The sequence below is a fragment of the Falco rusticolus genome, chromosome 1 (assembly GCF_015220075.1).
Source record: "Falco rusticolus isolate bFalRus1 chromosome 1, bFalRus1.pri, whole genome shotgun sequence".
Lineage (NCBI taxonomy): Eukaryota > Metazoa > Chordata > Aves > Falconiformes > Falconidae > Falco > Falco rusticolus.
In genome coordinates, this window is record NC_051187.1 from 27349511 (window position 1) to 27376986 (window position 27476).

General features: G+C 44.5%; 1 protein-coding gene and 1 long non-coding RNA gene across 7 annotated transcripts in view; one reads left to right on the plus strand and one right to left on the minus strand.

Moving 5' to 3' along the window:
- Window positions 1-493: 493 nt before the first annotated feature.
- Window positions 494-5917, minus strand: LOC119142378. 4 transcript variants are annotated; one of them, XR_005102240.1, is made up of 3 exons: window positions 5022-5917; window positions 1676-1803; window positions 494-1453 (listed from the first exon to the last, which is right to left on the minus strand). It is a non-coding gene; the product is annotated as an uncharacterized LOC119142378 (long non-coding RNA). The 4 variants fall into 4 exon arrangements; XR_005102242.1 differs by having other exon boundaries at window positions 1676-1798; window positions 5022-5914; XR_005102239.1 differs by lacking the exon at window positions 5022-5917 and adding an exon at window positions 3125-3222 and having other exon boundaries at window positions 1676-1798.
- GRK3 (G protein-coupled receptor kinase 3) overlaps window positions 2857-27476 on the plus strand; it is a 76491-nt gene continuing 51871 nt past the window's right edge. The window contains exons 1-2 of one of the 3 annotated variants that reach the window (XM_037375270.1): window positions 2857-3198; window positions 20266-20342. In XM_037375270.1, the coding sequence (XP_037231167.1) occupies window positions 3086-3198; window positions 20266-20342 (190 nt within the window). In that variant the 5' untranslated portion in view covers window positions 2857-3085. The remainder of the gene's footprint in view (window positions 3199-20265; window positions 20343-27476) is intronic. The other 2 variants (XM_037375268.1, XM_037375269.1) reach the window with 2 other exon arrangements.

A 27476-nucleotide genomic window follows, 5' to 3' on the forward strand; every position in this document is an offset into this window, starting at 1 on the left:
CAGACTTGCACTTGGGGAATTGAACTTCCCTGCAAAGGATGCTAGTGCTACCTGTTCTGCTTGCTTCAGCTTCAGGGAAAAAAAAGAAATCAGGTATGCTTCCACTCCATAATTAAAAAAAAAAAAAAAAAAAAAAAAGCCCATCCAAATGACCTGCAAAACCCCTGACTGTAAAACTGCAGAACAAGTGAGTTTTATGTGCTGCTATGGGTAACGATTAATAACCAGCTCTCCCCTGCTCCCATGCGGGTGCAGCACAGCTCCGGCTGGGTGGAAGAAGGGAAGTTTGGACTCTGCTAGCCAGAAGCATGGGTACCTCACCAGCTCATGCAGAGGGGTGGCTACAGGGTCACACCATCACCTCTGACTGCATTGCAAATATGCTTTTCAAATAAATGGTGAAGAGAACACCTTTCCTTATAACCCACTGCTGTTTTGGTTCCAGCTGCTGTGGCCACGCCAACTAGCACCAACGGAAAGACGAAAGAACAAGTTTCTTAATTGGGTTTCTGTATTAGCCATCACCAAACATGACTTTCTTGGAATTGTCATCAAGAATGCCTTTGAAGAGTACATTACAACAATATTCAGATAACAATGGTGAAAATGTGGAACAGGAATTAAAAGGAGAGCGTTATGAATCCTAAGCGGTGTTTTCGTGACCATTGTTGCTATCATCATCCCTGTAAAACTTAAATATTTTAGATAACAAAAGGGCCTTTGTTGGCAAGGCAGCACTAGGCAGGCAGTAATGGGTTTCTGTTTGCTTTCTCCTCCTCTCGGTGTGGTTGCATCGTGATGGTGGTGTTTAGCAACACTATCAGGTCAGCACTGACAACCTCCCTGCCGTGCTCTTGCTTCTTCTGCACATTCACACTTCAGGAAATGAAAACCAGTTCTCTCCATGGAAATATCTGGGAGTGGTGAGGGGCAGAGCGGCTGCCCAGGCTGTGTCTTAGCCGTCCCCTCGGAAGAACCAGCAAAATGCACGTGTCTGGTCATGTAACCAGGCTAAGGATGCAGCAAATAAGGGTGACAAATGTTTATTCCTGGTTAAGCAAATCAGAGTGTTCCTTATAACCGTGGAGCCAAACAGTTTTGGGCCTGTCATTAAACCATGCCAGCCTTTCTCAACGGAACTCAAACATTTTAAAACTGTAAAATCATTCCACAGACGAGGTGCAGACCATGGTTTTTGCCTTAGTTGGTAGATTAGCACACTGCAGCACAGGGCATCTTGTATACTTTGGTATTTACAACTCATCAGACAATAATTCTGCAAGTGTTGATAAGAGCGCATGGCTGGATGTACCTGGACGGCTTCACAGACAGCAACAGGACCGCTCTTGTGTGGAGGACTGAGCAAGACTACTCTGCCAGGCTGGGAGAGAGGTGCCATGGAAAGCATCCCAAATCACTGCATCCAGGTGTAACGTCTCTCCAACCACGGCCACTGCAAAAGGAAAGCCCAGGCAGAGGTGCTGAAATAAGCTTTAGAGTGGGAGCCCTGGGTCCAGACTGAGCCTGAGTCGTCACAGGAACCATGTCAATGGCCCACAAGCTGGACCCGGCGTTCCCTACCATCCCGGCAGATTTATGAAAATAAAAAATACCCCTTTCCATCTCATAGCTTGGCTCAGTTAAAACTTCAAGCAGGGCTGGTGGGAAACTTTACCCTGAGCTTCCAAGAGGGACGTGCCCCATGTCCTCCTTTGCTCCTTGCTCAAACACCCCAAGCCTCAGCGCTGCTCCGTGATCAGGAACTTCACTGGCAGAGGAGAAACCTTCCCCAACGGACCTGTTCTGGGGAAAAGGGTGGGTTAAATTAACATTTTCAACAAAAAGCGGGTTCTCAGATGGTTTGTAATGAACTGCAACGGTGAAATCCTCACAGCTGTATGCTCCACCTAGCTTTAATCAGATCATTAACTTTCATAAAGCTGTAGGAAGGAGGAGTGGCGGCACTTGAAAAGAGCTCAAAACAAGCTGAGTTTTCAACTTCAGACTTGTCATTGACTTAGCCTTTCATTGAGCCAATTATTTATGACATATTTGATGAAATTCAGAAAAGAAGTTGAAATCTGCATATCTGCTTGGCTGCAGCAGAGCTATTACTATATTTTTACCCAGGAATACGAGTGGGGAGCTGTGCCAGAGCCCCCTGGTGCAGCGAGCCCTTCGGTTCCAGCTCCCAGCCGCCTTTCGCACCGTGATTTGCCAGCAGACGAGTTTTGACGGGCAATAACAGGGTTTCACGCAGATGTATTTTATTGTGTGTCCTGTTCTCCTTAGGCACATCACGCTACAATAAACTACGAGGAAATTAGATTTCCAAAGAGACGCACCGGGCCGGTGCTGAGGCGGGCAGGCAGCCCCGTGGATGTACAGAATTATTTAGGTTAGAAGAAAAACCTTTGGGGGCACCAAGCCCAGGCCGGCTTCGGGGGTTGCGCGGTGCCTGCGCATCCCGGGGGCACCTGCACCCCCAGCCGGGGTTGAAGGCAACAGGCACGGCGGACCCCCTGCCGCGGCTGTTTGCGACCCGGAGCTGGCAGTGCCGGGGGCTCTGCTGGCTGCGCCACCCCCCCCCGCCCCGCCCCGCCCCGGCCGCCGGGCTCCCCGCGGAAGCCCCTCGGGGCCGCCCCCGCCTCACTCCGGCTCCCCGGGCCGCCCGTGGCCGCGCTCGGACCCGCCGGCGGGGGCCGCCGCCGTGGGCCCGGCGGGCGGGGGAGCTGCGGGCCGGCCCGGCGGGGGCGGCGCACGGGAGGCGGGCCCGGGGGGGGTTTCCCGGCCGCCCGCCGCGGCGGCCGCGGGCTGAGGGCGCGCAGGGCCGGCGGTGAGCCCCGGGCGCGGAGGGCGGGGGGGCGGCCTCCCCCCCCCCCCCCCCCCCCCCCCCCCCCCCGCCCGCCCCGCGCTCACCCACACGCACAGGCGCAGCCGGGAGGCGCTCGGCGGCACCGGCGGAGGGGGACCCGCCGCCCGCCTCGCCCGCCCGCCGCCAGCAACCCCCCCCCCGCCATCCCCGCCTCGGGGGCGGCTGCCCCGGCGGAGCCTCCATCTGCAGCCCGGCGGCGGGAGCGGGAACATGGCGGACCTGGAGGCGGTGCTGGCCGATGTCAGCTACCTGATGGCGATGGAGAAGAGCAAGAGCACCCCGGCGGCCAGGGCCAGCAAGAAGATCACCCTGCCCGAGCCCAGGTACCGCCCGCGGGGCACGGCAGCCCCTCCGCCCGGCCCCGGCGGCCTCCCCGCTCCCTCGGCCCCCGCTCCGCGCCGGCCCCGCGGGGCGCGGGACATAACGGTCTGGCGGCGGGCGGCCCTCCCGCGCTGCCGGGCACCCCGCGGCCTCCGCGGCGGCCGGGCTGCCTGCCGTTCTCCGGAGCAACTTCTGCCGGTGTTTCTGGGCTGGGAAAGGTGTGGAGAAGCTCGGCTTCTCCCGGAGGAAAAGAAAAACCCACCAAAAAACCCAAGAAAAAATCCACCCGCCCCACGGCTGGGCTGTTTATTTGGCCCTAAACTGGACGCTGCGTTTGGTGGGTGAGGAGTCCCTCGGGCTGTGAGCGAAGTGACCCAGACGGGCTCGTTCCCGCAGGGCTTTCGGCGGTGCGGACCGGGGCCGGGGCCGCGGGGCGCTCGGCCCGGCTCCATCGGCGGCGGCCACCGCGGGGCTCGCCGGGCGGCTGCCTCGGCACGGCTCGGGTCGTTTCCTTGGGGGTCGGTGGTAAGAGCAGCTTTTCTTCTGAACGACGGTGCCTGGGTCTGCACGCTTTCATAAAATGAGCATCGGTTGCTGATTTATTGCTGAAATTAAAAGCAAGATTTCCCTTTTTTTTTTTTTTTTTTTTTTTTTGTTATGTTGAGCTATTTCTCTTTCCTGGCTCTGTGTATATATATATAATTTAAAACGAAGACTTAGACAGCAGACCAAGTACTGCAACAGAAAAAATCTAAACCGAAATTTACTGCAAAAATGTGTAGGCAGTTTGCAAGCCTGCTGGTGGCCTAGCTTCGCTGCCTGCCATGAACGACGGAGCACCAGAGCCCTCTTCTCACTTGTTCCCTTGCTTTTTGCCTTTATGCTTGAATCCAGGGCAGCGCAGGGAGGCTGCAGAGCAGGGGAGGGTGAGGGGCACAGGGGTGCCCAGCCTGGGTTAATCCCCCATGCAGAGGCAGTGAAGCCTCAGAAAAAGAAGTTTGGCAGTCGTTCTTAAGGGCCGATTGAGGATGGCTTGCTGGGCAGACGAAGGTGCCCATTTTTCTCCTGGTATGTGTACATGCTTATAAAAATAATATCCAGAAAATTTAGCCCACACTGTTAACCTGAGGTACGGTATGCTTTACTGCCAGCGCTGCTGGCTTTATATTTACCCGTGCTTTGGTGTTGTCTGTTACTGTGCTTAGTGATGTGCTCCTTGTTTGCAGTGGGGACGTGGCCCCTGTGGGGATGCGGAGGGTGTCCAGGGAGGAGTCCTTCCGATGCTGTGAGAAATAACAGCACTGTTGGTGCTTGTGGGGAGGCTCAAAAACTGCTGCCCAGATCAACATCCCCTTGAGCAAAGTGTGGGGCAAACCTTGCAGCACAGCACAAGGCCTGGGGAACCCACGCTGTACTGCTCTCCTGCTCCAAGATCTGCGTGGTTTTGATGTTTGGTAGTTTCCTTGAGCTCGGAGGGATGGCTTACCCACGTTCGGCTCCGCGGGGCAGGAGACAGCAGCTGGGTGCAAGAGGAAGTTTTGCAGAGTAGGGGGAAAGGTGAAGGGTTAGGTGGCTGAAATGCCTTGCTTCTAGAGCTGCATGTGGAAGAACGTGTTTGCAGATTACATGAAATATTAAAGGAAAAAGATTGTTTGCCATTCCCCCCTCCCCGAACTGTCATGCTCTGAAGAAGGTGAGAAGCCTTAAGCAAGGGAGAGGTTTGCAGCTGTACGCAGTGCCAGGGTGCCGTGGGACAGGGGTCATGTAAGAAAGCTCAGCAGATGAACGAGAGGAAACATGGACATAAATGAGAACAGAGACTTACCTAAGCCTGGGACCACAAACGGCTCTAGATTGCTTGAAATGACTGAACTTCTCAGCTTCTAACTGAAACCTGGGATTTCCTCATACAGTAGGAAATTGTGACCGTTATTCTGGTGTCAGATGTCTTCATACTGGTTTCTGGTTGGGGTTTTTTTTTTTTTTTTTTTTGATACCTCTCATTAAAAAAGACATGGTGTGTTGAGTATGCTTAAATATTCTGTATCACTGGCAAAGTGATTCATTTCAAATTATATAAATCGGCTGGTTAAATGCAGGTTGATATAGTAACAGTAAAAAAAAACCAAAACCAACACAAAGTCCTCTCTTACACGGGTTTGAAATCAAAACAGTTTTTCCACATGTTTTTTTTTTTTATTATTGCTGTGTGTGAGAGCAGTTCCTCGGAGCAGCGTGAGCATAGCTTTGTAACGCTGGGCTGTGAGCAGCCGTCATTGCACTGGGCTCCTGGCTGTCACTGGGACAGACAGCAGGAAGGTCACTGGAATATCACATCCACGCTTGGAAATAAATGTCTCTGCCTTATTGCAGCACTCTTCTCGCAGGAATGCGTTCAGTTTATCTCTGGCGGGCAACCACAGCCCAGCAACAGCATCCTTTTGCTTCTGATGTTATCTCCTCAAGAAATATTGCAAAGGTTTTACCCCCCTATTGCAATTTGTCTCTGCTGGAGCCTGGTACACCTGTCCTCGCTGCTTTATCTTTCTGAGATAAGACTGACACTAAATGAAGTAAATGAGTTTACTGTAATGCAAATTTGAGGGGGCTTCCTGTTTACAAGGAAATAGCTGTAGTGCAGGCAGAATAAATTCCAAGGCTGCAGGCCAAGGCTTAGCAGCAAATAAACTATGAGGGTGAAGAGTTTATTGGCCGTGCGGCTGATTATTGCTGAGTTTACATGAAGTACCCTCAGACTGTTTTTGTACTGAAATCGTTAAATATCACAGTTTGGGAAGAAAGAGGACAGAAAACGCTAATGAGACAAGAGTGCCTAAGGAAGAGGCTTAGTGTGTGTTTTGTTTTTTTAAAACACCAAAACAAAACAACCCCTTTTTCCATCCTCTGTCATCTGCTTTTCCTTCCCTTCTGTGTTTCCTCTTCTCGTTCCTAAGAGCCTTGCCAAGAACTGGGAAAGCTGCAATATCTTTTGGTTTTACATTGTTTCTTAAAAGCCTGTTTTGCGGGTGGATTTGCATGGGTGGACGGAAGGGCTGTCAAAGGCAGAATGTCCTGCAGAAATAGGACCTAAAATGGGAAAGAAGACATACGTGTTGAAATGTGAGTAAATATGAAACCTTATTCTGCAGATATTTTGTCAAATATTTGTCAAAATATTCTGTCAAATATTTTAAGTTTGGGGGGAAAGGAGTACGTCAGCTGCACTCAATTTTTTAGGCTATTCAGCAGACTTCTGAAGTTTTTCACTTTCCCCTGTAAATTTTAGATTTTCCTTATTTTAGTCAACAGGAGTGGAAGAACACTATGTAACAGAGCTTTTTCTTTTGCCAGCAGCTGCTTCTGTTTTGAGTAAAGGATTTACATAATGTGAAGTTGAGAAAATAGTCCAAGAGATCAGGTAACTGGAATCAAAGAGGGCGCAGGGCTTGCAGAAGGCTCGTGTACAGCACTGCTGTCCTCACGCTGGCTGCGGCCGTCCTCGCCAGGAAAGTTAACATTAAAGCTTCCTTACTATAAACATCACGTAAGCTTAGGGTGGTTTCGGTGTACAAATACCAAGGGCATGGTAACAAAACATAGCATGCATCTGTCCAGGCTTCTCTGGCTGTGGTTGTAGATGTTTCTCATCTCATCTCTCCTTTTCTAACCTGCTTTTGGTAATTACCTCTCTTTCAAATTAATTCTTATTTTTTCTCCCAACCTCTTTCTTTGGTCTCCTATATTCCTCTGAATCCTGCCCCTCTGGGGAAAAAAAAGAAACATGTTGCAGCCAGTTCTTTCTTAAAAATCACACTTTTAACATGACATTGTTCTGGTTATCATCCCATCTTCACTTTACCTTTAGAGCTGAGACTGACGAACTGGTGCCCCAGTTGCTTCTTGCCGGGGCAGTTTAGCTTTTTGCTTTCTTGCCTGGTATTCAAGCTAGCTTGTTTGAAACTCTTAATTGATGTTCATTGGATGCACAGAGGTTGCCTTTTCTTTTCCAGTTCTGTCCTGAGCTATTTGTCATTTGCTTTCTTTCTGTTACAGTGCTGAATATTGTTGAAACCCAAGTGACATCTCCCACTAGGAGCTAGACATCATTACTCTATCCTCTATTGCTGCCGTTTTTTCAATTTTGTTCTCTTGGCGTTGCTATGCTCTTTCTCTGAATTTTGCTTTTTTTCTTCGATGTGTCCTTCAGCCTGGTCTTGCACCTCTTGAAACTTACGTAACAACTCGTAAGTTACAGGCTAAAACTCCTCTATCTCTCTGCTGTCAGTCTTGGTTACTTTGATGGTATTTTCTCTGGCTTTGTTTAATGCTTTCTTGTTGTGCTTATTCATTTAGCGTGCTGTCTCTAGGAAAATTTTCCTGATGATTGTTTGTGTAATTTTCGTCTTTGCTGCTATTACGCTCATGTCATCCCTTTTGCATCCTTCTGAGTTCTTCTTTGTCTCTGCTGCTTCAAGCACACCATTCAGTTTTGGGCTTCTGCAGGTGGCACTCAACTCACTGAACATCTCTTGCTCAGTGTCATGGTATGGTAAGCTGCTGCAGCTGGAGAGTGCTGCCAGCTTCCGTCGTTCCCCTGCATGAGTCAAGAGGCACTGCCTGCTTCGGTCTGTGCTGTTTGTTGCCATCAGGTGTACAAAACTCCCCTGAATCCCTCATTAAAACACTCTCTTCTTATGAAGCTTATGAGGTTTGACTGTGATTAATCTGCCAGTGCTGGAGGTGTTGGTGCAGTGTTTGTCGTGTTTACGGATGCTGTGTCCTGTCTGTCTCCCTCTATCTGTTTGCATTTGCTTGTCTCCGATGGCAAGCCTGGGACCTGGAACGCCTTTTTGTGGTGGTGGTCTGCGTCACAGCATAGCAGGGTCTGACAGGGTCTCATCAGTGATGTTAACACCAACCTCCCCTACTTTATATGCAGGTTCTTTAGAGAACATAGTGGCCTCAGGAAGCCTTGTGCTATATTACACTTCTTCCTTGCTATCTGAATGCAGATGGTAGAAATCTTCAAAAGTACTGTTTTCCTGGTTTCAGAAAAAAAGTAGATGAGGATTTTGCAAAGGCTTATGCATTTACTGGGCTTTGCACAGAAATGGTGCTGGTGAGCGCACAATTAAATCAGAGGTGCTATGGAGGGTGAAGGATCTACTGGTTAATTCGGATGAATTTATGTAATGGGAACTTTAGCTCTTGAAGGTGATGGTACGTCGTTGAAGCTTGTTCCATCTGCTTGTAGCAATAATGACTGAATTATTTTAGTAGAACTTCTTAAGCTTGGCTGTCTAAAATTGCGGAACAGTTTAGCTTTTTGTTTGACATTTACTTATTTTTTAGTGTCAAGCAGGATTGTTTCTTGGTATTTTTATACCATTTCCAGGACTTACTAAAAACTGAAATGAAAAATTTGGAGTAAGAAATTAAAACCAACATGCAGGACACTCAGAAATTGTGCGAAATGGTTTCATCGACAGGTAATTTGTGAAACTACAGAAGGCAAAAGGATTCTAAATGAAATGGGTTTATGATCTAATGCATTATTTTGCAGCTATATTATATCTCACAATTTTGACTTGGACATTTAAGGAAAAATAAAGGAGGTAAAGCTTGGTGAGAGCTAAAGATGGCCAAATGTGTGATGTACACCAGGCAGATACTCTGAGAGCTAGGCTAAGTGCTATAGGTGAACCTGAAGTAGGTGTGTTTTGGAGGCAGGCAGTATGGATTTGTACTTTGCAAGGTCAGAGTGTCCCTGTTAAACAGAGCTTCTCATAGTTCACTGGGCACTTTCTTGATGCAGGTAGAAGGCTGTTTGAGCAGATGCATTCCATGTTACTGTACTTCCCATTGCCATCTAGTAGGGGCAGCTAGTATTTCTGAGGTGCTGAATGTCTTCTCATTTCAGTGAGACAGCAGAGCTTTCAAGTGTTAAAAATCCCCACGAGAGTGCTTTTGAGACACTTGAGCATGCCTTTTGCCCAAGCACTAGTGCTGCTCTGCTGCTCAGAAGGGTGTCCAGGGAGCAGTGTGACCACATTGCCCATCATGCTTGTCTTGTGTCCTAGACTATCCCTCTGTTCTTTTATTGCCTTACTTAAAGTGTGAAATTGTTATTGGCAATTATGGTCAAGAATATATATGTTTCAAAAGTTATTTTACATGTTCAGGAACGATGAAGTATGTAGACTGAAGGTTATCTTAAATCTTAATGTTGCTTGGGGGAAAAGGCATTCTTGAATATTCATACGGTAACTGTTTGAGGAGGGGGAAGAAACTTGTTTTTTGTCTGAACTAGCATTGCATGGAAGGAGGAACATTTGTGTTTTATTGTGGAATAGCTTAGTCCTGCTCAGGGTGGGTATAGATGACAGAATAGTTAAATGTTGTTTAGAAACTCAGCCTCCTAACTTTGCTGTCAGTAGAAGCGTGTGGTTGAAGAGGTAGTAAAAAATGGTTTTCTCAAAATAGATGAGTGTACATACAGAAATGTAGGGCTGCTAACAAAGTGTACGTGCGTTTTATCTCAAGTGAGCTTTGTACTATGGCACTTCCTTAGGAAAAATGCATGCTTTAGGGATGGATATGGACTGTCAGTATAGGAGGGCTCCTGCTTGCTGCGGATGCTGCTCTCCACACCAGTTCTCTCACTTGGGAATTCCAGTTGTTACTTGTTGTAACTGCAGTTTCTGATGCCTTAATAAAAGACAGGCTGATAAAGAAGAGCATGGGAAGGTAAAGGGCCTGTTGCAAAGCTTTTGCAGCTTTAATAGACAAGAAATGAGAGTCTGGAAGGAGGGCACTGCTGTTTTCTGTATTGTACAGATTGGAAGGTAAGCCATTTAGAAAATAAGTGATGTACCTATTTCCTGTGCTCACACATAGGACATCTGGCAGATGCAGGAGCTGAAGTAAGATTTTCTGAGCTTCAGCTGAGCTGTGGAGCTGTCTCAGCTCCTCAGCGTACAGTACTTGGAACATCTCTGGGCACAGGAGAGATCTGGCCTTAAGAGCGATGTTCCAATTAATTCTCCTGTGGGGAACCTGTAAGACTGAAGCTTATGTTTTGAAGCATAGACCTTCCCTTGGGTGTCATTACCTTAATTAAGAAAAAAGGTAAATGAGGGTGATCTAGGAAAACAGCAGTGTGCAGCCTTCTGTTTCTATGCTATAAACAGAGGGATATTTCTAAGTGTGTTTTTGGGGGAAAGCTTCTGTAATGTGATGTTGCATTATAGGTGTAATGCATCTGCGTGATCCCATGCGGAGCGGGTGCCCGGTGTGGACGGGCTGCGGGTGCTGCTGGCACCTGCTCCGAGCAGCTGCCAGGGCTGGGTGCACTGGCTGGTGAGGGTTCGGCACACGGAGCGCGCTGGGTGTTTGTGGTGGGAGATAGGTGCAGGCATATTGGCCTTTTCGCTAAAATTAATAAACTTTATATCTGTTACTCCTTTTATAGGTGTGGTGGCTTTTCAGTGCCTGGACCTTCCCATGTGAAATGTTTTCAGCAAAATGCTGGGACTGTAACATCAGGAAATGAGTGTGTGCAGCTCTTAGTTTCTGTTCTGGTGAAATCATGTGGAATGTCCTGGTCTAATCTTCATATCAATAATAGCTTTTCTTTCCTCTTTTGATAGTTAATACAATTAGAAAGAAGCCTATCAGGAGCCGTCAGGTCCAGGTGCATAAACCGAATAACATAACTTAATTGAACTAAATTGATGTAAAAGCAGCAGTTTCTAGATTTAGAAAATGCAGCTGTTTTCCACAGAAAGAGCTTCACCCCATACTTACTAGTTTCTCCAAGGAAATCATTCCAATACTGAATAAACACCTATATAATTATGCCTTCCATAAATAAATAAAAAATTCAGATAGTGTTAGAAGAAACCGCTTCCATATAGAACCCCTCAGTCTCCTTCCAGTGTGCCAGGAATCTGTCCCGTCAGCATGTGTCATGTCCTGTTGAGAAAGGAACTGGGGAAAGGGCAGATTTCTCAGGATCTGATAGAGCTGTGCAGATCAAAGCCTTCATTAAATGCCAACAGAAATTCAGTCTGGCTGATGCTGTGTGTTTGCAACACGCCGCACCAGCCAGGCACTGGCTGCACTCCGACCTTGCTGCAGCGTGGGGGGCTCCGCGGGGATGCACATTGCAGAAGCTCTGTATGGAGCCGGAGCGGATGGCTGCTGTTACCCACGAGGAGTTGCTCCCTGGGCTTAAGGTGCAGGTGAGGAAAGAGCTCCTGGTAGCTTCCATGTTCTCCCAGAAAATTAAAAAGCGGAGGGTTATCCAATAAAATACTCAATGCCTCAAACCTTAGAGGCAGGCAGCTTTCTCCCGAGGGGCTGAGCACAGAACGCAGCCTTGACGTGACGGCCCTGCGGATGCTGCTTGGCTGCTATTCTGTTTGTTCAATTTCTGTCTTGATTTCAGAAGGGAAAGCAAGCTCCATGAAGTACAAGGTTTGGTTAAACTGAACTTTGAAAAGAAGGTAAAACGTGGGTAGGGGTTTTACTCCTGAGCCCATAATTATCTGGTAAAATAAGCCTGGCTGTGCCATGAGCAGAACTGGCTGGGAGGGACTTTGGTTCAGGCGGCTGCAGTTTGCTGGCTACGCCTCGGAGTTTGGGCTGTCCTGGCTTTGATTCTCAGCCCTCGGTGGGCAGTAAGGGTAGCCGAGGTGGTGCCTCTGAGGTGACTTTCCCTTCAGAGCTTTCTCATAATTTGCTGTTTTTCCTAAGTCACTGGCCTGGCTGCCCTATGGCTTCCCCATCCCATTCTGCCCATTTTCACATTTGAGCAATTCTGTAGCTTTGTGCATCATCCTCCACTTAAATTATTTTTACCACCCCACACCCCACCGATTTTCCCAATCTTCTTTCCAGATTGCTCTAATGATTACAGTTACTTTGTTCACATCTCCCTTGCTTCTGGGACCTTAAAATAACTGCTAGATTAAGACATGTAATAAGAAGGGGAAAAAAAATCAATGAAGGCAGTTTTACACTTTTTTTTTTTTTTGTTTTGCTGTAGGAGAACTGCTGCTGAAGTGTTTGGGATGCGAGGCTCTGGAGGAATGCTTGCTTGTTCAGAGGGGATTGTTTGCTCTGCGGGAGAAAAAACTAAGGGGAATTTTCTATATTTTTAATTTGTTGTTTAAAAGAGTTCTGAGAAGATTCGATTCTTAGGCCAAATGTTTCTTAATAGTTTTCACTTTTGATTGGTCTTGCATTGTTGAACCTTTTAGATGCACTTTTATAAAGAAAAAAAAAGTTTTGGCTGTGACGGCTGTGTGCCATTCTGCCATTGCTTTCAATTGTGCTTGTTGACCCTGTTGTGCTTTCAGTTCAAAGGCTTTTGGGGCAGGATCTTTGCTCCAATTTTAGCAGCTTTGTGATGGATTTGGGTAGTGCAAATAAACATTGAAGTCTCTGTAAAATTGCATCCTGAGACTATAAATGAATAAATAAATTACAGGCAAATGTAATGTGTTTGGTCAACGTTGGCTGTAGTTCTTGGTAGCTCAGTTAATGTTTATACTTGCATGCTGCTTTCAGAGAAGGTTCTAAACATTTCATAGCTATGGAAAGATTAGAAAAAATTGGCACATCTCCAGTGATTTTGTATTTGTTTTTTTGTGTTTTTTTTTTAAAAAAAGATGATTGGCGAATTACTGTAATTGCAGTAGGAGCGAGGAGATGTGGTTTTGCTCAGATTTCTCCTTCTTTTACTTTCTCAATAGCAGCATTCTGGTGGAAGGGCAAGTCCTTGACATTGCAGTTCAGTGTAATTATTCCAGAAAAATTCATGTACTTAGAAGCTTTTATGTTAGTTTCAGATTTCAGCAATGATAATGCAAATGATCCTGAAGGAACATGAGGATACTGTGTATTTTGAAATCGTAGCTACATAGCTGTTGCTTTTGGCACCCTTGTTGTAAACTTTCTCCATTAATATAATTTGCATAAGTGAAGCTGCTTCGTCTCATCCGCACCGGAGGAGGCTTGCGGGGAAGTGGGAAAGTGTTGCTGAGCTTTAATCCTTCCCATGGCAAATACGGTTCTTGGGTGGAATATGCTATTAATCATTCTTGACAATTATAAGGGCGTTAGTTCACTGCTATGAAGTGACTTGGCAGTGGGCTTAGCATAAACTTTAGAGGGTGCGCAAAGGCAGAAAATGGGGTAGAAATGGGTGAACTTGGGGCAGAAAATGGCAGAGCCCTGTTCTTGTCCTGTGTAACATTGGTGCAAGAATAACTGAGATGTGTTCTGCATGCGCTGTCCGTTGCTGTGCAGGCATGCACACGGACGTGCTGGGAGAGAAATGAAAGTTTGGTGTCGCTCATCGCTGCTTTATTTGTCAGCTGGTGAGACTATGAGTAGAACGAGCATGTGTGCTAATTAATGTAGCACCAATGATCACTTTTATATCTCTGTTACATAATGAAGTCGGTTGGATATTGTGTTGCCATCAGGGGTATTTTAGTAATATTACAGGATGCTAAAAAGTAAAAGAATAAAAGGAACATATTTTTTTCTCAATGTCACTTCATTGTTGTCCAAAAATGTTTTTTCAGTCTTCTGATGATTTGTTTCCTCTTCAAATATGGAATTTTACAAGTAGTAGACCATCTAATCTGATATATTTATCTAATGATCCTTTCTGGCTTTATATGCTGGGAATTTACTTTTCCCCATTAATTGTTCGAACAAAACTTGCAATGTGTATTTTCCAGCATCTGAGAACAAAATAATTTAGAGAAGCATTAACTTCCGCTGAACTTTGAACTGGGTATGAGTTTGAGAGAAAGCAAAGGGAACTGGATTGCATGGTTTATGGTATGTTCACTATTTTTTTACCTCTTATGTAGGAGGGAAGCTAATTCTTTTTGATGGGTTGCATCAGGTGTCTGCGCTTCACTTTCGCCCCCAAAGTGTATCATGAAGCTGATCCAGGGACTGTGATCCAGTGACTCCTTGCAGTTTATGATCTCGTTCGAGGGGAGTTTTCTGTTCAGTTGGAGAGGTACTTCATGCCAGTGATGAACGTACTACAAGAAAATAATATCATCATTAGTAATCAGTCACAGAGGTTTACTCTTTATTTTGAGATGTTTCTTTCCTTCTCCCTGTCGTTTTGTTATGTGACTTGTTTTCTTTCCTACTCTGCAAAACCTCAGTAAAATACTTTAAAGGCAAAGCTATATTACTAATGATGCATTGGCAGTATTATCCTTCATACTTTCAAATTTTCTTCTCATTGGAAATTGGGTCTAAGTGGGCTTGGTTATTTTCTGACTGTGGCAAGCTCAGGTCTTTGTTGGCTTTGTGAGACTTCCCTGTGTGTGCGTGCTGGTGCATTTGTGCAGAGTGAGAAGGCAAAGAAGGAGGGAAAGACGAAAGCTGAAGATCGAAAGGGATGAGAGGACGTGATAAATATGGTGCGGAAAGCCAGGTGAGAAAAGGATGAGAGATGTGAAAATGGGAAATAGGGAGTGATAACAAGAAGGAAGAGGTGAAAGCAGAAGGTGCTGGCGGGTGCGGAAGTGGGATGCTCACAGTGTGGAGGGCAGGAAGGTGGTGGGGGTAGTGCAAAAGGTTGGCAAAGGCAGTGGTAATCTAGTTGCTGAGTATCTGGCATTTTCTTGAAAAAGTGATTATAATTTGAGTAGTGTTTGGGTGTGCCATCAGGAGTTTAGTGTGCTGGGTGCTGGATACATGCATGGCAGGGGGACGATACCTGCCCTGATGACAAAAGGAGAAAAAAAAAAAGAAATACAGCTTTATTTTACAGACTGGGGATCTGAGGCAGATAAAGTTTATGACTTGTCTGAGATGGTACAGGAAATGTTGATAGGGTTAAATACTGAACTCTGTTCTCCTCAGGCCAGTCTCTGTAAAGCTGCCGTTTCATTCTTGTTTTGTTTTTCTGTTCTCCTTTTTCTGTTTCAGCATATAGGTGAATATATTAGTGAGTGTAACTGCATTCTTAATGTAGGTAAGTTTCTTTAATGCTTGCAGTAAGGCAAATAATTTATTTTTTTTTCTAGCTGTGGTGTGCATGTGTGCATCTGTACAATAGATAATATACCACAAATCTGAATTCTTACTGATTTATAAGAAAAATTAATATGCTTTTATGATAAGTAATTAAAACCTCCTTTAAGATGCCACAGTAAGAAGGCCAATAGCAAGCAGCTTCATACAGTAAGAGTATGTATACGTATACATACCATCGCATGTTTCTTTACCCTTTCTATTTCCTAATTGCGAGATGCTTTCAAAAGACCTCCTGCATAATTTAGTATAACAAACCTGTAGGGACAAAATCCATGCATCTTTGAAACTAATAGCAGAAGTTTTAGGAAATGTCAAAATGAATGCTCTTTATTTTACTGTCCTCCATAACTTCTGGTTTCTGCATACATCCGTTGTGGTCGTGCTCCTGGCTGCCTGATGCGCCGGTGGCCATCCTGCAGGCTGTGCGGTTGCAGATGCAGTCATACACCCAGCGGGAGTTTTGTTTTTTTCTGATAGGTATGCTTATCTTGGGACTCGCAGAATATTACTGATCTCTTATAGTGGAGGGAAAGCAGGAGGAATGATTGCTGCCAGCACTGTGCGTGGTTCTGGCTGCAGCCAAGGACAGATCCTGGCTCTGGGGTGGGCTCCCTCCCTAAGGGACCTCCTGGTTTGCTGCTCCTGGTGTGGCTCGCCCGAGAGAGAGGATTGCGGATGAGTGGTGCTCTTGCTGTACACATGTCCTTTCCTGTGTTAAAAGGACATAATGTGTTTTCTCCTTAGTTTTTCAGAAGATGTGTTTTCAAGTAGACATTTTCTGCCTGCACCGACCTTGGCACCGTGACTGTTGTCTGCGTCCTGTCAGGCTGCATGCCTCCATGCATGCTTGTAGACAGTGAGACCTTTTTAATTACAGAAAGTGTTTTAACCTTGAAGGTTGCTTTTTAGTGCGTTTCTTTGATAAGCTCTGAAAGGCCAGGATGCTGGCTATAGTAACTAGAGCTTCAAGATGCATCTTAAAGCACCTTTTAACAGATTCTTCAGCTCACGCTTGTAATAAACCCCTTTGCTGGGGAGGTGGAGGAGCTGGCCTGGTTAGGGCGACCTGTGCTGTTCACAAAGTTTATAGTTTGATGACAATGCAGATAGTCATCTTTCTGCCTGCTTCTGGGCAGGCGGCGTGCTCTGAGCTGCTTCGCAAGCCTGGTGTTTTTGTTCAGCTCTTTCTTTAAGGGCAGTGTCTCCTGTTGGGATGCAAGAGATGAGCCTGCTGAGCGCCCACGGCCGTGCTGCAGCACCCGGCTGCCCACACCCCTCGGCATCAGCATGAAGCGCTACGTGGGTACCATTTGCATTGCCAGGGATCGAGATGCTTCTTTTATTTGCAATAAAAAAACCCCAAAACTCTTCCAGAACTTCTTTACTGTGCCACCTCAATGTTAGTTCTCTCTGACCGACCTTGGCATGGGTGCTGCTGCGTGCCTGGCCCTGGGGCTGGTGCAGTTCGCTTGCCTGCTTGATCAGGGCAAACGGCTGCACCGTGCTCCCAGGTACCCCCTTAAATTTGGTCCCGATTAAACCAGCAAAGAGGTATCTGGAGTCCAAGTTACATTTCTCACAAAATTTTAAGCCTGACTGTTCCCCTACAATATACTTGCCCTGTAATTTCAGTTGACTTGTGATACGCGGACTGCAAACTGTGTGTTTCTGTAATTTTTGTTGTTTGCTATTTTCTTCTCTGAAATAAAAAATATATGGACAAAAAGTATTACAGTCAGATATGCTTTTGTTTCTGAAGTCTCCATGGATTTTGTTTTTAGACAGCTTTTGTTTCTGCTTATTTTGAGTGTTGCTATTAAGGTAGATCAGGCTGTGAACTGAGATGAACTTATGCAAAAAGTCCACTCCTCGCATTAGTGCATTGTTTGCCCTGAAAGCATATTTGGATATGGAAAGCTTTTCAGAAATGGCTACATTTCTGTGAAATGCAGCTTTTAATCCCAGATTGTTTACGTGTAGGCAACTAATGATTCAATATACCAAAGCAGAGAGGGAACCTTCCTTCCTGTTTGTGGAATGTGCTAGGCTCCATTTAAAAATTTTCCATCCTTCTGAAAGCTATGTGGGCTCTGTTTCCTTTGAACTCAGTAGGGTTTCTACCTTTAACTTCTGTGGGAGAGTTAGAAGGTAACTGGGTAATCATAGTTCGCTCCGTGTAATTTTTTCCTATTTATTCATATGGATGAGAGAAATGGTTTTAAAGGGGGTTCAGAAGCTGGAATGCAGTGTGGAGTCCAGTAGCCTGTGATCATTTCACGGATTTGTTCAGACTCTGTAGCTGCAAAAACGTTTTGTTCCTTTGACATGTTATCCATCAGACCAGAAGTACTACATATCGAGGGAGAGGAGGAGAAGTGCTGGAGGGATTTATTCATTACACAATCAGAGTGTTTTCCTTGACATTTCAGTCATACGTTAAATTTTTCATTATCTTTTCCCATTGTCTAGACGAAGATATGTTTATGTAATTTCTTGCAGTGCACTTGTTCGAGCAGAGGAAAGCTTTCTTGATGTCATTATTATTAAAGAGGCTTATTATGTTACTAATGGTCTAGCGGTCAGTGGGAATGGGACTTTGCTGAAGAGTGCTTTGCATGCAGGCGCTGCGATGGGCTCGGGTCAGCCCGGAGGCTGAGGAGAGGGAAGGCTGTGGTTGCTGTTGATGCACAACATCTTCATTTATAAGTGGGTGTTCCTGTAAGCGTGGAGAGACAAGGGGAAGCTCTGGCTGGGAGAAGAGGGATGCAGAGGGAAGGAGCCCGTGGGCGGGTGGAGCTGCAGGGCTCTCCTAAGCCTCCAGCCCTAGACTTGGGCTGAGGGCTGCTGCCTGCCTCCGGCCACCCCCTGGTCCTGCCAGCCCCCCAGGGCAGCGGGGGGACCCTGGTCCTGCCAGCCCCCCACCCCGCTCCGCAGCCCAGGGCAGCGGGGGGAGCTGTGTGGCTCTTCCAGCCCCTGCTCACCAGGACGGGATGGCAGCAGTACAGCTGGAGGTGTTTTGCCATCAAGGTGCTAACCTGTTATGGGTTCAGGAGAAGAATTAAGTTTTATGGTCACCACCTTGAATGTGTTAAGCTAGGATGTGTATTTTTAAATATCTACCAATAGAACAGGCAGCCCAATTCGGCAATTCTACCGATTAAGTGATAAATTTTATTTTACTACCTTGCTTTTCCCAAGTACAGAACTTGATCTCTAGATAGTGCCTCCTCTTTGTCTGAAATCAGTATTTCCTTTAGGTTGTTAAAATGTGCAGAGAGTAGACCTAGTTTTTAATGAACAAGTAAAAAGACTAAAAAGTTTGCACTGAATAATTTATAATCTCAACCTGATTAACAATGTTTAGCCCTCCCAATTCTTGTTTAACTTGATGTGAATGCTCGCCTCCACAGTTCTCGCTTTGTATCATGGTGTTCGTAGATCTGTGTTCCATGTGGGGCTTTGGGATCTACATAAAAACTATCAACAGAATAATTTCATAGGTGGGGGTTTAGGGCCTTTGAGGTAATTTCTTGGCTTTTATTACAGACTTTTTTTTTTTCTGGTCAAGTATTCAGACTTCGTCTCACGTCCTCATTTGAGGAGGAGCACAAATACTTTCCTCCCTCAAAGACGATGAAAGGGATGATTATTAACGTGTGAGGTTTTTTGGAAGCTTACCTGCTCAGTTTTTTCCTGACAAAGTAGTTCAGAGTTCACATTTTAAAAGGGTTTAGGTGCTCAGTCTTACTTCTGCAGAAATATGAGTGATACTTAACAGTCTTGTTTAAGGCATGGGTACTTCCTACAGGGTATTTATGGTTATTTTTATAAAAATAAAGAATAGATATGAAAATTACCAATTTAAAAATTGGAAACAGAAAAGTGGAATTTTGACTTAGTACTATAGGAATATAGTTGTTTTACCAAGGCACAGTACTGCTGGGCAACATTGATTTAAAAATCTGTGTACTTGTAGTGTTGCCCTTATGAAATTTTTATAGGCATTATATTAAAATGCATATTGAGGTTACTTTCATTGACAAATAAAGGAAATCTTTGTTAACGTGCTTTAAATGAGTGATTGTGACATTATAAATTAGGCAAAGTAGATGTTAAGTGCGCTGCAGCCAAGCTGGGGGCCTAATGGAGCTTCTGTTGGCTCACTTTCTAAATGGAACGTGGCAATTGCAGTGTTAACAGCCCAATGTAGTGTTGATCAACTTGCACATTTATTTTACATTGTGCAAACTAAAACCTGGTGCGAGAGTAAAGAAATGAAGCGATGACCAGAACGTGCCATGGGAAGTGCTGGGACCTGTATTCCTTGTGTGCTTCTGCCTGCAGCCTCCGCTTTTAAGGAGAAACACCCCCTGTTTGGTGCTGCAGCAGCAGTCGCCCCATACTACCCTTCCATTCAACCCAGGAATATCTAACTGGGATAAAAACCCAGCTGGGCAAACCCGGGGAAAGGCTGGGAGCTCTCCTTTTGTGCTCTTGCTTCTGTAGTGGATACAGCAAAGGGAACTGTGTGCAGTCACTGGTGTTATGGGGTTTTTTTCCAGTTTATGGTCAGTTGTGGCATTCTCAAACCTTATTACTTAAGTATAGATTATATACTTAAGCATATAGATAGATAGATAGTATAATGTCATCCTGCCAGCACTGCCAAGCCCATGACTAAAACATGTCCCTGAGCGCCCCATCTACATGTCTTTTAAATACCGCCAGGGATGGTGACTCCACCTGTGTTTGTGACTTGATGACAGGCTTGCTGGCCGTTAATGGCTGTAGCCCTCTGGACTCTCATGGTCTTTAGATGGAGCAGCAGAATGCCTGTTGTGCTATGAGTTGATGCGATAGGTAGGCAGTTACCACATGAGTCTTTCACACTGTTTGTTCATTTTAGTAATCCTTGTCTCTAAAGGTCTGGTTTAAAATAAGCAGTTTAAGTAACTTTTTTTTCTTTTTTCTTTTTTCTTTTTTTCTTTCAGTATACGCAGTGTTATGCAGAAATACCTTGAGGAAAGGGGTGAATTAACCTTTGACAAGATCTTTCATCAGAAAATTGGTAAGTCCTATTTCAATAAAATGTTACTCGTGTAAATATTTTTAAGGTTGGCCTGCCTGCCACTTCTCTGTAATGATTGCTGAGAAATCGGTGTTGTAGATGTTCTGAAGAACACTGGAGTATGGACAGGACTTAGTAAAACAAAGGTCTTCAATAAAATGAAATGTTGTGAAAGAGAGGAAGATGAAGCAAGGCAATCTGTCAACTTCATTTTCTGGAAAACTACTGTTTCCAAGTAATTTAATTATTTTCTCATCGAGGATAAAATTATATTACTTGGTATGGGCTTGTCAACAGTATAATGTGTCACATCAGTTAAACTTTTTTTTTTTCCTCTGCAGGGGTAATAAGCTTTGTTGGTAAGGGAGCAGTAGTAAAAATACCATACGTGTTGTCTTGACTGTCTGACATCATGTTCTTGCTCGCAACACAGGGGGATGTGGCCTGGGTGAAACTGCTGCATGTGGGGGGGTGAAACTGTTGGGGAAAATTGACTTGAGGAATCAGTGCTTCCTTGTCAACATGGAAGGATGTATCCAGGGAGTTTGCATAAGAGCATCAAAGATCAGTTACTGTGCAGCATTTTAGTTAACAGTGTGAGTGCTGGGATGAAGAACCTCTGTATTCTGCTTGTGTGCTGTAACCACACTGAGAACAAGGACAGAATTACAAGAAATCTCCATAAACTAGAGGAGGGGGGGACACATGCAGTGCTTCTTGGTTAAACCCAGCAGCATCCTCTACACTTGTGCTGCAGGACAAATTACACAAATACAGGCTGGAGAACCACTGATCAGGTAGATGTTTTTAATTGACTTGGCTGTTACAGTGAGCCGTAGGTTATTGTCTCAGCTAGATCACACAACTAATATGAAATCAGGATTGTAGCCAGTGAGGCATGTGCAGTAATCCTCTTTTGGCAGAATATTATGTCCATCCTGGCACCGAACTACAAAATATACATGGACCTACTGGAAAGAGTCTGGGAAAGAGCAGTGTGAGTGAGCAGCCCTGAGCCGTCTGCTAAATATGACCTACAAGGAAGTATTGAAATAGGGTACTATGTAGGCCATGAAAGAGAGAAGTAAGGTTCAACAGTCTTCAAAACCAGAAAAGCTGTTTGAGAAATGTGAGGTTAGTCAATTTTCCAAAGGCTTAGCGTGTGAATTAAAAAAAATTTGGATATGAATAAAATGATTTTTGGAGTAGGACAGGTAGTAAAGCAGGGGAATGGATTTCATGAGGGGGTTTGCATGTGTCTGTTAGGGTAGTATGGCTGCTCTTGTCTTGTGAAATGGGGACAAAACCATAAAACGGGCTGGCAGTACTTGGGGAGATTAATGGATCTGTTCCTGTCTGAAATACACTGAGACTGTAATTAATTGTGGAAGCAAATGCCCACGAACAAAGTGCTGCTGCACGTCGTTTCCCAGGGAAGGTGGTGCAATGGGGCATCTTTGGGCTGCTCGAGCTTTAGCTGGTCTCCATGGTTGGAGCAGGAATGTCTTCTCCCTTCCTGGTTGCCTGGAAATGTGTGGCTCAGCAGGTAGGAGAATATTCTGGAGTGGGAGTTTTAAGTATTGCCAGATTAAAATAAATAGTGTTCTTGTATAGTATCACAGATTGCCATTAATGGATTTCATAGCTTCATACAAAGAGGGTTGTGGAAACACCAGTCTAACATATGTGTTCATAGAAGTCCCATGGAGCTTTCCATTGTATTGCAGTAATTGAAGTGTAGTCTGTATATGTGTGCATAAAAACTATGACTTTTTGTTCTGGTCAAAAATTTTATACTGTAAATGCATAGATACCTCATTTGCTTGTACTGACATCTCTCAGTGTGTGCTTCAGTTTAGATGTCTGTGCTGAATCATTAATATTTTGCTGTAGCATGGTAGTTGCAAAATAAGTGGAGTTTTAAGGACCAAGCACAGGATGACTTTAACTGTTTGATTCTGTTTGGTGGCAATGAAATTAAGAAGTCTCTTCCTCCCTTCCCCCCCACCCCCCCACCAAAAAAAAAGTCAAACAGAACACTTATATATAATGGATAGTTCTGTTTTTATAATTGAATACTTTTCATTAATAGTCAGTTCAAAAGAACAGTGAAGAATGTTGCAGTTATTTTGGTAAGTTATAGCAATTATAGTTGGAAGGATTGTATGGGTTTTTTTCTACCCCCCCCCCCCCCCCCCCCCCCCCCCATGCTGGTAGCTGTTGAACCTGGAATTTTAGAGTCCAAAGTTTCATTAGCATATTTGTTTCTCACTTACATCTTGAGATGCATAGTTCATAGATGTGCAGAGAGTTTTTCTCCTCTTTTCCCCTTGGTACAGTCATAGCAGTACTTGCCCTCTGTTACCTGGAAATGAGGAGGGCTTCTGTGACCACTTTGCTGGAATTTCAGTTACTTCTGAAGCTGGTTTCTTCTGAAGTAGGATTTAGAATGGAAGAAAAAAAAAGATTAAAGATAAACATGACTTTTTAACAGAAGACGTTGCATTGCACTTGAAAATATTGTATTTCCTTACTGTGGTTGTTTATTTAAATTTTATTGCATTTTCTAGCTTGTTCTTTGCCATTAAATTAGTTCTGTTTCCAGACATTAGCATAATTGCTTGTGGTAAAGTACCTTCAGTTTTAGGCGAGCATTATGCAAAAGGCTGTGAAAATAAATATGGTGAGGTAATTAAAAGTCTAATCACCTTTTTACTCTTGTTGTCGTATCTTTCTGTGGTGGGGATGTGGAGAGACTGCAGCTAATGCTGGTCTGGGGTGGATGCCCCGCAGGAGGCAGCCCCTGCTCGAAGGAGTTCAGGTCGATCTGAGTCAAACGAGTCTCTGATCATGAGCTGTAATTCTGCTGGTTCATCCCCTTGCTGCTGGCTCTTCTTCTGCCTTTATTTTCTCAGTTAAAGAGCCATCTAGTATATGGTGCTTTATACTTATATACTAACTATAAAACTTCATCAGGCTACATATTTTTTCCTTTGGCAAGCGATGTAGATGAGGACTGTTAAGCTTTTTTTCTTTTTTTTTTTTTCCCCGAGACCACAGTTCGTTCTTACAGCTCCAAGTAATATTTTTTCTGTTTTTGAATATCCTTCTTTCAAATGTAAAAAACAGGGCTTTGATCAGCTGTCTGATACAAGTCTTTCTGATGTCATGTATGGAGTCCTTCCTGTTGGATGTTTTCCTATGTGTATTCTAATTATGGTGCAGGTCTTACCAGCTGCAAGTGTTTATCCTTAATGAGCCCTTAAATCCTTTTAGGATCAGTGCTTTCCAGGTCCCACTATAAAAGATTGGCCCAAATTCCCTCCCTGCCACTCACCCCAGGTGTGCAACTGCAGGGAATCGCATGGGCAGTTTGGGCTTGGAAACCAAAACCTTTGCTCTGCCCTTTAAGATCAGAATCGGAGCAGGAAGCTCCATCAGCGAGTGGTGTGGCAGCAGCCTTTCCAGGGATAAAAATGACCTGGAGGCTTCATAAGATTTGCATAAACAAGTATCTGTCCTCTGTTTAAATCTTTTTCTTCATGAAGGCAAATAGGTTCCTCACATTTCTTGAAGATGGCATGACTGCAGGAGTGATGCTTCACGATGATCTTGAACTCTCGAAGAATCGCCTAATGAGTCAGAGGACATGAAGATAATAGAGCCACACAGAAAAATGCTCTGGCAGTGCTTAATAGCCCAGCAGCCGGCTGTTCCTGCAGAAGCTGCTTCCTCCACAGCAGAAGCTTTATGGGGAAGTACAGCATGTCTCAAAGCGGAGTGCATAACCACCTTTAGCTGGTTTTCTTTTTACCACATCCTGTTTGCTACAACACCAGATTATCTGTTTGCTTTAGAAAAAGAGACGTTTTCTGGTATCCCAGTATCTCTAACTCACACATGGAATCCACTCTGCTTCATGACTGTGTTAAAATTGCACATGAGGTTCTTCTTGTGGTCCCCTGCACGTTTAAAAATGCTGCTTTCCGAGGGCAGTTTTGAAATGAACTCTGGTGTGCCTAGCTCTTGGGTGGATTGGGGTCTGCTGTGGCCAGTGTCACTGTCAAGTGTTAAAGGGAGTGAATTAGGTCATAATACCACTTAGAAAAGGATTATCATGGTTATTAAAGTTAAATGCTTCTGAGCAAAGTTTTTGTGAGTTACGGTTGAGTGACTCTGATGCCTGAGACTGGACTTTCTGACAAATTGAATCTACCTGTAGGCAGGGAATAAAGTTGGTGTAGAACTTCAGTGGTATGATGGTAGAGCATCCTGCAGCTTCAGGTCCTGGCTTAGGTTCAGCCTTGGCTTCTCTGGTGACTGTATGGAAGCTGGTGGGACATGGCAGTTTGTCTACACCCTTCTCTGTTTCTCATCTGTTGCACAGAGCCATTGGGTTTGGGTCTTGGGGAAAGATGAGAACAGAACATGTTTTAGCTGTTTCAGCAGCTGGTCATACCGCAATATAAAATTTTCACCTTGCTTAGTAAGTAACTTCTTTTTTTCTTCTGTTCTCCCCAAAGTTGGATCTAATTTCTGTTTTATTTTCTTGAATATAACACTTCAAAAAAGAACCAATTAAAAAAACTTGTAGTTGACGTAACAAGTTACAAACATTTTTTTTTTTTTTCCCTATTTACCATCCGCTTTTGTGTAGTGAGGAATGATCTTTCTTGGGCAATTCATTTAACTGTCTTTCATATCCTCTTAAATCAGCAGGCTCCAAGTTGGAGGTCTTCCCAGCCGGGGTGAGCATTTTGCCATCTGTATCAGTGCTTCTTCCTACACACGCCTGTCTTGTGAGGGCCTCTCTCGCTTCTTACCCGCTCCCTTTACACTGCTACAGCTAAGTATAGCTAATGTATATTCTGGTAGCTTTTTAGCCGAGTTTCCAGAGCAGATGAACGTTTGGTCTGTTTTGTAGTTCCTTCTGCACAGACAGCCTGCGACTGTGGGGAGGGACTTTTCTGCATGCCCTCTGCAGTTAGAGGGAAACGTGCTCTTGACCGTTCTGGCTGCTGTTTCCTCCAGTTTTGTCAGTGACAACTTTCTGTTGAAAAAAAAAAAACCCAACCACCAACCCCAAACTAGGGTGAGAACAGCTAAAGTGTTTTTTTGGGGTTTTTTTTAGGGCAATGAATCATGTTTTCTGTTGCTTGTTTCTCTAGTTATGGACACAGCATATTTCATTATTTCAGAATTTTGATGCTAATCATTAGATGGATCTTGAGTTAAATTCTGTTGTGAAAAACATTCTCGCTCTTCCTCTTTCTGTTGCCAATGTGGTAGCACTGCGCTCCCCGAGATATCTAAAAATAACAGGCTGGGAAAAGTACCTCCCTAGAGCATTATTTAAGCTATTGTTTAATTTAAGCATAAGATCTATGTGCCATTGGCATTTTGAACTAATTAAGTAGTCCTCTGAGGAAATAACAATGAAAGCAATAAAACTTGGTTGGGAATAAAGAAAAGCACCTGAGTTTTTGGCTGTTAAATGAGCAGGGGATGACAAAAGTATTAGCAGATCTTGCTCCTAGTCGCTTCTAGCCACTGGTGGTGACTCTGGAGCTGCGGGCCAGCCTGCACCGTCGGGGAGGGGGGATCATGCCAGTGGCGTGTTCCCAGCGGTGGTCCAGTGGTGGTGGTCCCAGCGCAGGGCTGACTCCCCCAGCGTGTTGGGGAGCCGATGGGTGCGAGTCCCTGCAGGGGTGGGTCAAGGTCCTCTGTCCTTCTGGGGAGAGGCAGCGATGAGTAGGGGGGCTGCACAAAACCCCATGCTATGTGTCTTTATAAATGGAGAGTATTTTTAGAGCTGAAGTCACCCAGGGGCATACGTTAGCTACTGATCTAAAACTTGAATGATTGAAACTGTCAAAGCCTTGGACTTCTTAACAGTATTCATGAGAATTGTAGCACTGCGATGATTTTACTCTGTTCTGGTATATTGATGTTAAATAATGTGCAGCTGTGAAATAGGGAAAATAGTTAATTGCTTGGCAGGTTTTCTGTAGAAGCATGAAGGCGGGTTGGTTGTTCAAGTGGTTTTATTCTGGGGTTCCGTTTCTGACCTGGGGAAGACAGCCACCACACAGAAGTAGACACCATCAAAATTGGGAAGTAACTGTATGAACAAAAAAATATATTGAAAATACCATTTGAAGATTGATCTTATTTCTCATGTTACTTCTTATTTTCAATTGAAGTTTAAACTAAAACGGACTGTGGATAGTCTGCAGAAGGCTTTTATGAATCTATCGGAGCCATGCCTTCCTTGCACATTTCATATGATCAGTTAAAAACAACACAAAAACCAAACCACAAGTAGATGTTGGAAACTGTGTGATTGTAAACCGAAACGGAAACTATTGAAGTAAGACATTTCACAGGGGAGCTGTTCCTCTACAGCAATTCTCCACTTGTACCAAACTGGGGTGTGGACAGCAAAAGAGAGAAAACATGCACTCTTCTTATAAAACCCAGTCTGTTTTGCTATATGCAATATTTTTTTGCTGATTTAGTGTTTGGATTACGATCTAGTTTTTATGTCAGAATTTAAATGTTACTGGAGATTACATTTCTTTCAACATACTTTAATTTTGTGGTAAAATAAAAGTGATACTTGCATGAATTACACTGAAGATCATTTAGAGGGGTGTTGATGAAGCTTCCTCCTGTTGATGTTATGTGCGTTTTACCTGCAGGCAGTTTTAAGGAGGTATCTGTCTTGTGTGTCAGGGACAAACAGTATTCAAAGTCACTATAAAAAATGTATGTATTCATTTTGGGTTTTCTTCTTATCATAAATAATTGAGTGTTTCTTTGTTGGGATGCAGCCTGATATGCTCCCATGCCTGCCTTTGTGGAGGGGTTGAAGATACTCAGTTGTGTGATTTCCCAGTGGAGTTGCAGATTTAAGTCTGAGCTTTAAAATAAGAAAAATATATATCCTGTCATCTGAAATGTCACACAATGGATAATGCACGCATGCTCATATATATTAGCATTTATATACAGTATTGTTCTTGGAAGACTTAAGCCATGGGGGGAAATAGTGTTTATCTCAGCAGAGCAGTGTAATTATCCAGTTTTTGGGGAAGATTATTGAGAATTCCAGGCAGACTAGAAATTCTGAAC